This window comes from Asparagus officinalis, chromosome 5, assembly GCF_001876935.1.
Source record: "Asparagus officinalis chromosome 5, Aspof.V1, whole genome shotgun sequence".
Lineage (NCBI taxonomy): Eukaryota > Viridiplantae > Streptophyta > Magnoliopsida > Asparagales > Asparagaceae > Asparagus > Asparagus officinalis.
In genome coordinates this window covers 98,553,620-98,567,866 of record NC_033798.1, presented here as the reverse complement: position 1 = coordinate 98,567,866, position 14,247 = coordinate 98,553,620, and the positions used below count along the sequence as shown (strand labels likewise).

The 14,247-nt window shown below is 45.3% G+C and overlaps 2 protein-coding genes across 3 annotated transcripts; both read left to right on the top strand.

Moving 5' to 3' along the window:
* Positions 257-2,449, top strand: LOC109842237. The gene is made up of 3 exons (XM_020411138.1): positions 257-328; positions 671-2,310; positions 2,381-2,449. Exons 1-2 carry the CDS (start codon positions 257-259, stop codon positions 1,820-1,822), a joined length of 1,224 nt encoding a protein of 407 aa, XP_020266727.1. The 3' UTR covers positions 1,823-2,310; positions 2,381-2,449.
* LOC109840339 lies at positions 4,641-6,473 on the top strand. Of its 2 annotated transcripts, none has more exons than XM_020408944.1 (2): positions 4,641-5,399; positions 6,039-6,473. In XM_020408944.1, the coding sequence occupies exons 1-2, from the start codon at positions 4,688-4,690 to the stop codon at positions 6,149-6,151; spliced, it is 825 nt and encodes a 274-aa protein (XP_020264533.1). In that variant the 5' UTR covers positions 4,641-4,687; the 3' UTR covers positions 6,152-6,473. The 2 variants fall into 2 exon arrangements, with proteins under 2 accessions (XP_020264533.1, XP_020264532.1); XM_020408943.1 differs by having other exon boundaries at positions 6,021-6,473.

The following is a 14,247-nucleotide window of genomic DNA, read 5'->3' as shown; positions in this document are numbered from 1 at the left end:
CTCCCAAAGCAAGCTTCAGGGTCGGCTATCACAACTCTCCCCTCAACTACAGCGCCTATCCTCTCCACCGCGCCATCATCTGCCTCTATTTTAGCTCCAGTGCAGCTGCAGCAGGTTGTAGTTGCTACTGTCGCTCAACCTAACCGCTCCTCTGCTCAAAACTCCGCGTCGAGGCTCTCAAGGTCTGCTGCTCCTCAACAATTGTCATATGCTCAAGCTGCCAAAAACTCCAGAGGTCCTGGCTTCGTGAGAAATCATGCTCAACAGGTTCAAGCCTTTGCTCGCCTTCCAGATACAGGTTCGAATATTATCAGTGGCACCAAGGATGGTAAATTCTTGTTCTCCTTTGTCAATTCCGAGCTTTCAAAAATTGAGAAATTGTATGATAATGCACTTGTTATGAAATTTCTGGGTGGCCGTCCGTCTCTTGAGTCTGGTCACAAAGAAATTATGAGTTGGGGATCACCCTTTCTCTATTGGCCCCCTATCATCGAGAGATTTTCTGCTACGTTTTCAAAATGAAATAGACCTCCTTAAAGTCCTATCTAGATCGTCGTCCACCCTGATTACTTTCCCCTATAAAATTTTTAGGTGGCACGGTCTCTGCCATATAAAAGAGGACTCATGTTTCGCCCCTGTTTGGATCTCTTTTCCGAATCTCCCCCTTTAGTGTTTTATTCCTGAATTTTTAAGAACTGTAGCAAATAAAATTGGTCGTTTTTTGTGCTTGGACTTAGCCACAGCCACTCTTGCTAGGCCTAGTGCCGCCTGTGTTTGTGTTGAAATTGAACTCCGTAAACCCCCGCCTCAATCTATATGGATTGGTCTTTATGAAGGTTGTGATCAACAGATTTTATATGAAAAACTCCCAAAATTTTGCAATAGCTGTCACTCTCAGGGTCATCTATCTGTGTCTTGTCACAAAAGTATCCCTGTTATTCCTCAACCCTTAGCTTCTGTCCATGTTCCTCATCCTCCCAAGCGTCCTCATCATTTTCGGCAGAATGTTAGTGGGTCTAGGCAGCATGTCAGTGGGCAGAACCCGCCTCTTTCAGCCTCTCTTCCTTTTCCCCCAAATATCCTCGTTAAACCCCCATCCGCTTCTATTCCAGCGAAATCATCTTTAGGGCCATCGTCGTCGGCTACCCCCTCCATCCCACTACTTTTCCCTGTTGATACGATCCATGCCCCCCAAAACCAGCAGCATCAGTTTATTCCTGAGCCGCATCAACCTCTTTTAGTTCCATCCCCGGATGGTATTCAAGCTAATGAAAATTCCCAACCATCCATCTGTCATAACCAACCCCTTTCTCCTTCGAAAGCTCTTCTTAAGAATCAAAAGAGAAAATCAGTGAGTTTTAAAAATCAACAAACTAATGTCAGTGCTAATCAAGAATTCTTTGAGTCTGTTTCTCATAAAATAAATTCCATTGATCAATCCTGCATTACCCCAAAAGAGGTTGTCATCCAAACCTCTCTTACCTCTGGACCTGTCCCGAATACCCCTGTTATTTCATCGACAGTGGCGAGTAAGGCCATGTCCTCTTCCACTAGTGCGATTGTGATAGCCCTCCCCCAATCTTCTGATATCCATATCTCTTCCCCTGTGGAATTGGACTCAGGATCCTCTATAGCGATGGACTCTCAACCAAACTCTCCTTTGGATCAAGAAGGAAACAATATGTTTTCTGCCCAAACTGTCTCCGAGGGTGAAGAACAAAATGTTGAGCCCTCCCACTCTCTAGGTCATAACACTAATGACCTCCTCCAAAATCACCGAAAGTCTTCTAAAAAAACAAAAGACACCCCAACGCCCCTCTGAAAGTCCAGCTCAGGGCCAGAAACCTTGTCACGGATCATTAATGAATAATCACAAAATCGTTTGTTGGAATGCCAGAGGGATAGCAAACCCTGGCACTTTTGGTTTCTGTAGGCAATTAATTGCCAAACACAAACCTTTTTTATTCATCATTATTGAACCCATTGTTTCAACCACGTTCATTAGGAAATTCCACTTCTTTTGCGAATCGTCAAACTGGTTATCCAATGAAGACCTTGGGGGTAAAATTTGGATTCTGTGGTGTCCGAGTATTCTTGTCCAGTCTATCCGCGTAGACACTCAATGCATCTTCATTTCAGTGTCTCTGCCTTCCTTCTCTTTCTTTTTCTCGGCGATTTATGGTAAACATACTGTTCAACGCCGTCGTCAATTGTGGGACCACCTTCGTTCCATTAACTCTATCAATGTCGGTCCTTGGTTGTGGGGAGGGGATTTCAATACCATTTCTTCCATTGAGGATCGTATTGGAGGTGCCCCTCCTCAACCCCTAGCTATGGAAGAATTCAATGCTTGTATCAATGACTGCCACATGGCTTGGAGGTGCCCCTCCTCAACCCCTAGCTATGGAAGAATTCAATGCTTGTATCAATGACTGCCACATGGCCCCTGTCAGCACATCGGGCCATAAATATACGTGGTGCAATAACTTTGAGAGTAGGCCACGCACTTGGCAAACTCTTGACAGATTCTTCCAATCCTCGGATCTGTTGATCTCGGGGAACCTGTCTGCCCATGCTCTCCATAAATCTTTCTCTGATCACTCTCCTATCATTCTTTCTTGGAGTAATCAATCTTATGATGGTCCTAGGCTTTGGAGATTTCAGAGAATGTGGACTCGTCATGAATCTTTCAAAGCTCAGGTTCTCCATATTTGGCAGCATCCTCGGTCTCATCCTCCCATCATTGATATTTGCATGAAACTCAAGTCCCTCCGATATGCCCTTAAACAATGGAATTCCACCATTTTTGGCAATATCTTCACTCAAAAGAAGGATCTTGAAAACGACATTCTTCGCATTGAATCCTCCCTTCAGGCTCAATGGGACCCCTCCTCTCATTCTGAGCTGCAGTCTTTCAAAGCTAAATGGCACGAAATTGTTATCCGGGAGGAAATTTTCTGGAAACAAAAATCGCGTATTAGATGGCTTAAGGAAGGGGACTCTAATTCCAAATTTTTCCATGGTATGGTTCGGAGTAATAAGAGTCTGTTTCAGCTCTCTTCTCTTAAGGGTCTGAATGGGGATTCTTTCCATGGTCCCGCTGCTATTCATCAGGCGGTTATTAACCATCTATCAAACCTCCTGTCCTCTGAGCCTCATTGTGTGCGAGAAGAATTGTTGAGCCTGATTCCACCTTCGATTCAGGATGACACTAATGCTTTCCTCACTGCTCCTTTTTCCATCGACGAATTAGCTAGTGCTGCCGCCTCCATTCCAGCTGATAGCGCTGCTGGAATTGATGGATTCTCCTCTTCTTTCTTCACTTCCCAATGGAGTATCGTCGGTAATTCTATCCTTGAAGCTGCGAATGATTATCGTCGGTAATTCTATCCTTGAAGCTGCGAATGATTTTCTTCTTCACAAAAAACTTCCGGCTAGCCTTACCCACACTATCCTCGTGCTTATTCCTAAATTTTCTTCTTCACAAAAAACTTCCGGCTAGCCTTACCCACACTATCCTCGTGCTTATTCCTAAAAAACAACAAATGAACTCCCTTAATGATTTCCGGCCCATTAGCCTTTGTACTTCTTTGTACAAAAATTTTGCTAAGGCTTTATGTGCTAGATTAGCCACGATCCTTCCTACCATCATATCGTCTAATCAAGGTGCTTTTGTCAAAGGCCGGAACATTACAGACAATATCGGCTTGACCCAAGAAATATGCAGAGATCTTGATAAAAAATCCAAACATCCAAGCATTATTCTGAATCTGGACATGAACAAAGCTTATGACCGCCTTGAATGGGATTTTCTATGGTCGGTTCTGTCTCAATTTGGTTTCTCTGAGGCTTGGATTGACATCATGAAAGCTTGTATTTGCCATTGTAATTTCTCTGTTGTTTTTTAGGGTATATACAAAGGTTTCTTTAGTAGTTCTAGGGGCCTCTGTCAAGGAGACCCCCTATCCCCCAGTCTTTTCATCTTAGCTGAGGAAGCCCTCTCCCGTGGTCTTGAGAACATGATATCTTTTGACGCGAGGTTTTCCACTACCAAGGCCACGTGTCCCACTCACCTTTTGTTTGCGGATGATCTGATCATTTTTACCAATGCTGCCCGCAAATCCCTTAATCTCATTTTGAAGATCATTGATATTTATTCTCAAAGCTCTGGTCAACAACTAAACCTAGCCAAATGTCGATACTACATAAAATCTAAAGCTCCCCGTGAGCGCATTAGAGTTATTGACAACACTCTTCATTTCATCCGTGGCCTTTTTCCAATGACTTACCTTGGAGTTCCGATTGGCCCAGGTCAACGTAAAGCTGCTCCTTTCCTCCCTCTTGTTGATAGGATTAAAGTCCGCCTCCAAGGGTGGCAAGGAAAACTCCTTAGCCAAGCGGGTAGACTCATTTTGATAAAACACGTTCTATCGAGCATGCCGATCCATCTTCTTTCTGCCATCTCTATCCCTAAATCCGTTCTCTCTAAAATTGAAAGTCTGTTTGCTAATTTTTTCTGGGGATCCTCGGAGTTTGGTCACAAAAAACATTGGGTTTCTTGGCATAAACTTTGTCGTCCTATGTCCGAAGGGGGCTTGGGATTCGCAAATTAACTGATGTGAACAGTGCGCTTCGTCTTAAACACTGCTGGAATATATGTAATAATTCTTCCATCTGGGCTGCTTTCATGCATGAAAAATACTCCATCCCACTCTCCCCTATTGAATGGAATGGCCCTATTAGATGCTCCCCGGAATGGAAGAAAATTCTTGCTATTAAACAGGTTTTCTCGCATTTGTGTGGATGGACTATTGGTAAGGGTAATGTATCTTTTTGGTATGACAGATGGCACCCGGAGTTTCTTTTGGATCGCCTCAGTCCTTATGAGGATATCCACCTGAAACTTAGGGATTTTTGTCATGAAGGTAATTGGTGTTTTGTCAACCTTATTCCTACACTTGGGACTGATGTTGTGCAGGCTTTATACGACCATGCCCCTAGGCTGTCGGAGGATGATGATATTAGGCATTGGGCCCCTGAAAAATCTGGTTCCTTCACGGTTAAATCGGCGTGGGAATCTATTCGTGGGCATTATCCTACTATTCCCATTCTCGCTGACATATGGTCCACTGTCACCCCATTTTCGGCTAAATTAGTTTGTTGGAAGATATTTCATAATATCCTCCATGTGGACATGAAAGCTCAACAAAATGGCATTGCTTTGGCCTCAAAATGTGTTTGCTGCCTTAACCACAAATCTGAGTCTATTGAACATCTTTTTGTTGATAGTGATCTTGCCCAATCTCTATGGACCTACTTCAGCATCATTTTTGCTGTTCCTTATCTCCCTGCTCAGTCGATAACCACGCGCATGAAATGGTGGTTTCGCATCTGTAAAGGTAAATCTCACTTCTCCATAATGGGTAGGCTTGCGTGCATTGCTATTTGTAGACAAATATGGAGTTACAGAAACAATTCTATTTATGGTGGTATGAAGAAGGACCATATGCATGCGAGAATGGTTATAATCGACACTCTTCAACATTTGGATGCTATTGTTTTTCCTTCTATGCACTCGTGCAAATATGGGATTGACTCGCTGCAATCTATAGGCATCACCCCCAAAAGCCCAAAAGCCAAACGAATTTCCTTGCATGCTTGGACCCCCCCACGGCAGAATTCATATGCCCTAAACACGGATGGATCTTGCCGCGATAATCAAACGGCGATTGGGGGGGTTATTCGTAACCACTTGGGAAATTTGATTTGTGCTTTTGCCGGCCCTTCGGGGGAGGGAACTGGTTTTAATAGTGAAGTAAATGCTCTAGAAGTTGGGGCTGATCTGATCAATCAGATGAACTTACAACCTACCACAGCCTATTCTGACTCCGTTTCCTTAGTCAAGAGCATTGGTCAAGCATGCCCTATCTGGCAATTGCACAACAAGTGGAAGTCCATGAATTTTAATTTGCGTAATATACATGTTTTACATTGTATGCGAGAATCTAACTTTGTTGCAGATGCTCTATCTAAACTAGGCCACGATCTCACCCAAATTACCAAGTTCTTTGATGCTGCTCTTCTTCCTAGGCACATTCAGCACCTTTTGTGGCGCGACAAGATGGGTTTTTCTTATGTCAGAAGCCGCTAATGTGCAAAATAAACTTTAACTTTTGTTTTGGTTTGTTGGGTGCTGGCTTGGAATGCTATTCAGGAGCTTCCCTAGCCAGTGGTTCCTATGGGATTTCTGTCGCCTTGTTCTTTTTGTGATCTTCAAGTGAGGAGGATCGGTTTTATCTGAGATTGAGGGGTCCCATCTATCAGGTATGTAATCTTTTAAATCTTGTTTTCTTCCCTTCGATTTTCTGGCGCTGTCTGGTTTTCTTTTGTTTTTTGTTTTTGGCCAGCTTGGTTTCTGTGTTCATTTGGATTTGCGGCTGCGGAAGTGATGCTGGTCCAGGCGCTTGGAGGATCTGGGCGTGTTCTTGGTTCATTTGGATTTGCGGCTGCGGAAGTGATGCTGGTCCAGGCGCTTGGAGGATCTGGGCGTGTTCTTGTATTCCAATTTACTGTAGCAACAGCATTTACTGTAGCAACATCATGAGTTTTCCTATCTTTTTCGAAGATTGATCCCAATTGGTTGCTGGCTGTGGCGAGTTTCTAGCGCTGCTGCTGTCTCCTGAGATGTTTGTTCTTGAAGCTGGAGTGGTTCTCACTTTACTTTCCATATGTATTTTGTTGATGTGTAGGCCTTAAAACAGACTCCTGTTATTGTTTTTTGTAAAAAAAAGAGATTCCCACTTTCATCAAATTAGTTCTATTTTAGTCTTTTACTAGACCTTTTGTAAGAGTGAGGAATGTCTCACTTATGAACTGTACGCTCTCATTATGAGAGGCGACCTCGTGTATTTTTCTCTTCATTAATGTTAGTTTTTACTTTGGTTAAAAAAAAGAGATTCCCATTGTCCCTTCACTACCCTCCAGTCGGCTCTCTCCTCCTTCGGATGCTCCCCTTCCTGCCAAACCTGCACATCTTCAGTCTCGCTCTGAACCTGTTCGACAAAATGCCTCAGTTTCATCTGCTATAGAGCCGCTGTCTGCAGTGTCGCCGGAGTCAGCTGCTCCGCCTTCTTCAGCCTTCCCTCCGCTGTCCAGCAGTCTCCCCAAGCACCCTCATCATGTTGATGCTCCTCTTCTGGCCCAACCTACAGTTCCCCAGCACCACTCTCCACCTGATCGAAGAAATGCCCAAGCCAATCCTCTTCATCCCAAATCCTATGCCCAAGCGGATATGCACAAAGTTGAGGGTCTGTATGCTAAGGCCCTGGTCATGAAATTCCATGGGGGGAATCCTTCGCTCGCTGCTAGCCACAAAGAAATCTCCTGTTGGGGCCTTGAGAGTCCGTTCTCCATCGGCCCTCTCACTTCGAGATCATTTCTGCTCCGCTTTCAGGATGAAAGGGACCTCCTGAAAATTCTTACCAGGCCATCCTCAACTCTTATTACATTCCCATACAAAATTTTTAGATGGCATAGCCGCTGTCATAAAAATGAAGATTCGGTTATGGTGCCGGTATGGATTTCTTTGCCGGGGCTCCCACTACAATGCTTTGCCCCTGAATTCTTGGAATCGATAGCGAACAGGATCGGCAGATTCCTATGCTTGGATAAAGCCACGGCTACGCTGGCTCGTCCTAGCACAGCGAGGATTTGTATTGAACTTGATCTGAGGAAGGCGAGGCCGCAATGCGTGTTGATTGATTTGTTTGAAGGTCATAGACAACCGATTGTATATGAGAGACTGCCCAAATTTTGTATGGGATGCCATATGCAGGGGCACTCTAATGCTGAATGCTCCAAACCTCAACCGACCCTGCAGTCCAGCAACGCTGAGGCGCTGCATCCGCCCCTACCACCAGCTCCATCCAACGCCAAGGCCAACAACTCTCCCTCTCCTTTATCTGCTGCTACAGACCCCCCTACGCCTCTGACTCGCCTCCATCTTCTGCCCCCTCTCCATCGTCCGAGGCCCAGCAAGTCAGCAATGCAAGTCCAGCATCTGCCCCTGATGCAGCCCCCTCCCCGACACAGTCTCTGTCCGCCCAAGCTGCACCTTTCTCCCCTTCGGATCAGCCCCCTCCCCGACACAGTCTCTGTCCGCCCAAGCTGCACCTTTCTCCCCTTCGGATCTAGTCCCATCAATGCAACATAAGGCAATGTTTAACAACCTGCATCTGCCAGCTCCTTCCAGCTCTGATGTGATGCCGCAGTAGCCCCCTCATCACTTCCATCCAACACCAAGTCTTTCTCCTCTCCGTGCTCTGCTGGTGCAGTCCCCCCAGCGCCCAGAAATCAACCCCTCCCCATATCCGTTTTCCAGCCATAAAACTTATGCCCCGACCGCGCTCCACTCCTGTTCGATCTATTGTCGCTGTAGTACCTCCAGCAGCCGCGAACCCTCTGCATCAACCTTCGCTTCAACAACCCCCTCCCCCTTCTTTGAAAGCACACTCTAAGCATCAGAAATTGGTTCGTTTCAAGCCACAACAGTCTAATATCCAAGCAAACCAGGACTTATGGGATGTTGTTAATCGACATATAGATCAATTTAACAAAGCTCGCCTTTCTCCTCATGAGGGTACCTCAAATGCCTATGAAGAACCCCCCCGATCCTTCCTATTTTCCTATGGAGTCGGACTCTGGGGCCTCTGTAGAAACTGATTTCCTTCCCAACTATTCCATGGCGAGTGCTCATGAAGATGAAAATCCCCCACAGTCCTATGTTTCTAAGGGAGAGGAGCTCAATGTGGAACCTATCTCCCTCCAGGGCCATATCTCAGATGACGCATTCTACCAGCGGCCCAAAAATTCCAAAAGGAACAAGAGGCACCCTGATGGTCCTTCAAAGTCCAGCTCAGGGCCTGAAAAGGGTCTTCATCAATTCATAGATGATAGCAGCGGTGACCTTCATGTTTTCTTACATGCTGTCTAGGTGCAAATCTATGTTTACACTTCCTTGTTTGCGTTTTGATTGGCCCGTTTCAGGATCCCTATGGTTTTATCCTTGGTATTGGCCCTTTCGGTTATGGAAGAAGTCATCTGCTGGAAATTTTGGTTACCATAGTTTTTTGGATTTTGTTGGAAGTTTTGGTGCTACGCTGATGCTGAAATTTCGTTTGGAATGGAGGCTGGAAGTGACTTTTAGGCTCTCTGGTCTTCACTGTAGCGGGACCTATATACTGCTGATGCAAATGGCTTCTCCCATATATGAATCACTATAGCAGTGTTTATCCGTTGCTTATTTTAGTTACTGGATGGCCGGCTCATTCAATGCAGGGATTCTGGTTCATTGACTGCATCTATGGGGATTCTATTTCTGCACCCGTGGATCAACTTGGCTTTTAAGTATGTTGAGTTGGTTTCAGGAAGTCTTGATGTGGCAGAGTAGACTGAATATAGTGTAATTTTGGTATGTTGCATTTTGTTCAGGAGCCACATTATAAGCTCACAATTTTGGTTATAATCCATGTTGCAGTAGTTGCTTGTAAGGGTGAGGTCTGTTTTCTCACCTCTGATCCTATCGCTCTCATAAGGAGAGGCGAACCAATGTAACCTTTTTCTAAATTAATGAATTTTAGTTTTCTGTTAAAAAAAAAGATTCCCACTGTCCCCACCGAGATTCCCACTGTCCCTGCCCGTTATTTTCTCTCTCCTCGTTTTCTCTCCATCTTCCGCTTTCCCGTAACAGCGGCCCTCCCACGACCGGCTGCAGAGGCCACTCCTCCGACAGGCCACGTGGCATGGTGCTCCCCACGATGGCCCGCTTAAAAACCCCCAGCCTTCGTTCGTTCCGCCTTCGTCTTTGTTCACACCCCCTTTACCCCAGTCCACTGTTCATCTTTCCCCAATTTCTTCAGATCCGCCTCTCGTTCCTCCAGATCCGGCCGCTCCTGTTCCAGATCTGACCCCTCCGGCCTTCGATCATCTTTTATCGGCTCCGCCGCCTGATCCGCCGGCGGTTTTGGTTCAATTCGAAGCTCCAAATCCGCTTGCCCTCCCCCCTCTTCTCCCCCTCCCGTCGTCCTCAGAGCTTCCAGGTCCATCTGCGCCGGCCAGCCGCCCTAGCGGCGCTTCTTCTTCTCTCGCGGTCGCGTCAGGTTCAGCGTCCTTCGCCGAGCCATCTGCTACAGTAGGTCATGTTTCAGCGGCCCTGCACCGTTCTCCCATTCCTCAGCCGCTGCATCGAGCAGCTCTCTTCAGCCGTCAGCATCTTTCGATCCGTCGTCTGCTTCAGTGGTGGATCCTGTGCAGTTTTCTTCTCAGCAGCCGCTTGGAGTTGCCCCTGTCGCTCCTCCCCCTGCAGTAAAATTAGCTACCTAGACGCTCCTATGCCCAAGCCTCCGCGCCGAGACTTTCAGCTCCTTCCCATCCTCAACAATTATCATATGCCCAAGCTGCGAAAAACTCCAGAGGCCCTGGCTTCGTCAGAAATCATGCTCAAGAGGTGGCATCTTTTGCTCGCCTTCCAGAAACAGGTTCAAACATCATAAGTGGCACAAAGGATGGTAAACTCTCCTTTTCCTTTGTCAATTCAGAGCTTTCTAAAATTGAGAAATTGTATGATAATGCGCTGGTTATGAAATTTCAGGGTAGCCGTCCGTCTCTTGATGCTGGTCACAAAGAAATTATGAGTTGGGGAATTAATCACCCTTTCTCTATTGGCCCCCTATCATCGAGAGCTTTTCTGCTACGTTTTCAAAATGAAATAGACCTCCTAAAAGTCCTATCTAGAGCATCGTCCACCCTGATTACTTTCCCCTATAAATTTTTTAGGTGGCACGGTCTCTGTCATATTAAAGAGGACTCATGTTTCGCCCCTGTTTGGATCTCATTTCCGAATCTCCCACTTCAGTGTTTTATTCCTGAATTTCTAAGAACTGTTGCAAATAAAATTGGATGTTTTTTGTGCTTGGACTTAGCTACAGCCACTCTTGCTAGGCCTAGTGCAGCCCGTCTTTGTGTTGAAATTGACCTCTGTAAACCCCCGCCTCAATTTATATGGATTGGCCTTTATGAAGGTTTTGATCAACCGATTTTATATGAAAAACTCCCAAAATTTTGCAATAATTGTTACTCTCAGGGTCATCTATCTGTGTCTTGTCACAAAAGTATCCCTGTCATTCCTCAACCCTTAGCTCCTGTCCATGTTCCTCAACCACCCAAGCGTTCTCATCTTTCTCGGCAGAATGGTAGTGGGTCTAGGCAGCATGTCAGTGGGCAAAACCAGCCACTTTCAGTCTCTCTTCCTGTTCCCCCAAATATCCTCATTAAACCCCTATCCTCTTCTATTCCAGCCCAATCAGCTTCAGGACCCACGTCGTCGGCTGCCCCCTCCCTCCCGCTAGCGGACTCTGTAGTTATGATCCATGCCCCCCAAAACCAGCAGCATCAGCTTATTCCTATTCCGCATCAACCAATTTTAGTTCCTACCCCAGATGGTATTCCAACTGATGTTAATCCCCATCCATCATCCTGTCATAACCAACCTCTTTCTCCTTCGAAAGCTCTTTCCAAGAATCAAAAGAGAAAATCAGTGCGTTTTAAAAATCAACAAACTAATGTTAATGCTAATCAAGATTTATTCGAGTCTGTTTCTTGTAAAATAGATTCCATTGATCAATCATGCATTACCCCAAAAGAGGTTGTCATCCAAACCTCTCTTACCTCTGGACCTGTCTCTAATACCCCTGCTACTTCATCGACAGTGGCGAGTAAGGCTATGCCCTCTTCCACTAGTGCGCTTGTTATAGCCCTCCCCCAATCTTCTGACATCCATAGCTCTTCCCCTGTGGAATCGGACTCAGGATCCTCTATAGCGATGGACTCTCAACCAAACTCTCCTTTGGACCAAGAAGGAAACAATATTTTTCTGCCCAAACTGTATCCGAGGGTGAAGAACAAAATGTTGATCCCTCCCACTATCTAGGTCATAACACTGATGACCTCCTCCTCAATCACCATAAAACCTCCAAAAAAACAAAAGACACCCCGACACCCCTCTAAAAGTCCAGCTCAGGGCCAGAAAAGACCCTGCCACGGATCATAAATGAATAATCTCAAACTAATATGTTGGAATGCCAGAGGGATAGCTAACCCTAGCCTGCCACGGATCATAAATGAATAATCTCAAACTAATATGTTGGAATGCCAGAGGGATAGCTAACCCTAGCACTTTTGGTTTCTGTAGACAATTAATTGCCGAACACAACCCTTTTTTATTCATCATTATTGAACTCATTCTTTCGACCACATTCATTAGGAAATTCCACTTTTTCTGCGAATCGTCAAACTGGTTATCCAATGAAGACCTTGGGGGTAAATTTTGGATTTTGTGGCGTCCGTGTATTCTTGTCCAGCCTATCCGCATAGACACTCAATGCATCTCCATTTCAGTGTCTTTGCCTTCCTTCTCTTTCTCTCTCTCGGCGATTTATGGTAAACATATTGTTCAACGCCGTCGTCAATTGTGGGACCACCTTTGTTTCATTAACTCTATCAATGTTGGGCCTTGGTTGTGGGGAGGGGATTTTAATACCATTTCTTCCATTGAGGATCGTATTGGAGGAGCCCCTCCTCAACCCCTAGCGATGGAGGAATTCAATGCTTGTATCAATGACTGCCACATGGCCCCTGTCAGCACATCGGGCCATAAATATACGTGGTGCAATAACTTTGAGAGTAGGCCCCGCACTTGGCAAACTCTTGACAGATTCTTCCAATCCTCTGATTTGTTGATCTCGGGGAACCTGTCTGCCCATGCTCTCCATAGATCTTTCTCTGATCACTCTCCTATCATTCTTTCTTGGAATAATCAATCTTATGATGGTCCTAGGCTTTGGAGATTTCAGAGAATGTGGACTCGTCATGAATCCTTCAAAGCTCAGGTCCTCCATATTTGGCAACGTCCTCGGTCTCACCCTCCCATCATTGATATTTGCATGAAACTCAAGTCCCTCCGATATGCCCTTAAACAATGGAATTCCACCATTTTTGGCAATATTTTCACTCAAAAGAAGGATCTTGAAAACGATATTCTTCGTATTGAATCCTCCCTTCAGGCTCAATGGGACCCCTCCTCTCATTCTGAGCTTCCATTCCATCTTATAGTGCTGCTGGAATTGATGGTTTCTCCTCTTCTTTCTTCACTTCCCAATGGAGTATCGTCGGTAATTCTATCCTTGAAGCTGCGAATGATTTTCTTCTTCACAAAAAACTTCCGGCTTGCCTTACCCACACTATCCTCGTGCTTATTCCTAAAAAACATCAAATGAACTCCCTTAATGATTTCCGGCCCATTAGCCTTTGTAGTTCTTTGTACAAAATTTTTGCCAAGGCTTTATGTACTAGATTAGCCTCGATCCTTCCTACCATCATATCGTCTAATCAAGGTGCTTTTGTCAAAGGCCGAAACATTTCAGACAATATCAGCTTGACCCAAGAAATATGCAGAGATCTTGATAAAAAATCCAAACATCCAAACATTATTCTGAATCTTGACATGAACAAAGCTTAAGACCGCCTTGAATGGGATTTTCTATGGTCAGTTCTGTCTCGCTTTGGTTTCTCTGAGGCTTGGATTGACATCATGAAAGCCTGTATTTTCCATTGTAACTTCTCTGTCGTTTTTCAGGGTATATACAAGGGCTTCTTTAGTAGTTCTAGGGGTCTCCGTCAAGGAGACCCTCTATCCCCCAGTCTTTTCATATTAGCTGAGGAATCCCTCTCCCGTGGTCTTGAGAACATGATATCTTTTGACGCGAGGTTTTCCACTACCAAGGCCACTTGTCCTTCTCACCTTTTGTTTGCGGATGACCTGATCATTTTTACCAATGCAGCGCGTAAATCCCTTAATCTCATTTTGAAGATCATTGATATTTATTCTCAAAGTTCTGGTCAACAACTAAACCTAGCCAAATGTCGATACTACATTAAGTCTAAAGCTCCCCGTGAGCGCATTAGAGTTATTGACAACACTCTTCATTTCATCCGTGGTCTTTTTCCTATGTCTTACCTTGGTGTTCCGATTGGCCCAGGTCAACGTAAAGCTGCTCCTTTCCCCCCTCTTGTTGATAGGATTAAAGTCCGCCTCCAAGGGTGGCAAGGAAAAGTCCTTAGCCAAGTGGGTAGACTCATTTTGATAAAACACGTCCTATCGAGCATGCCGATCCATCTTCTTTCTGCCATCTC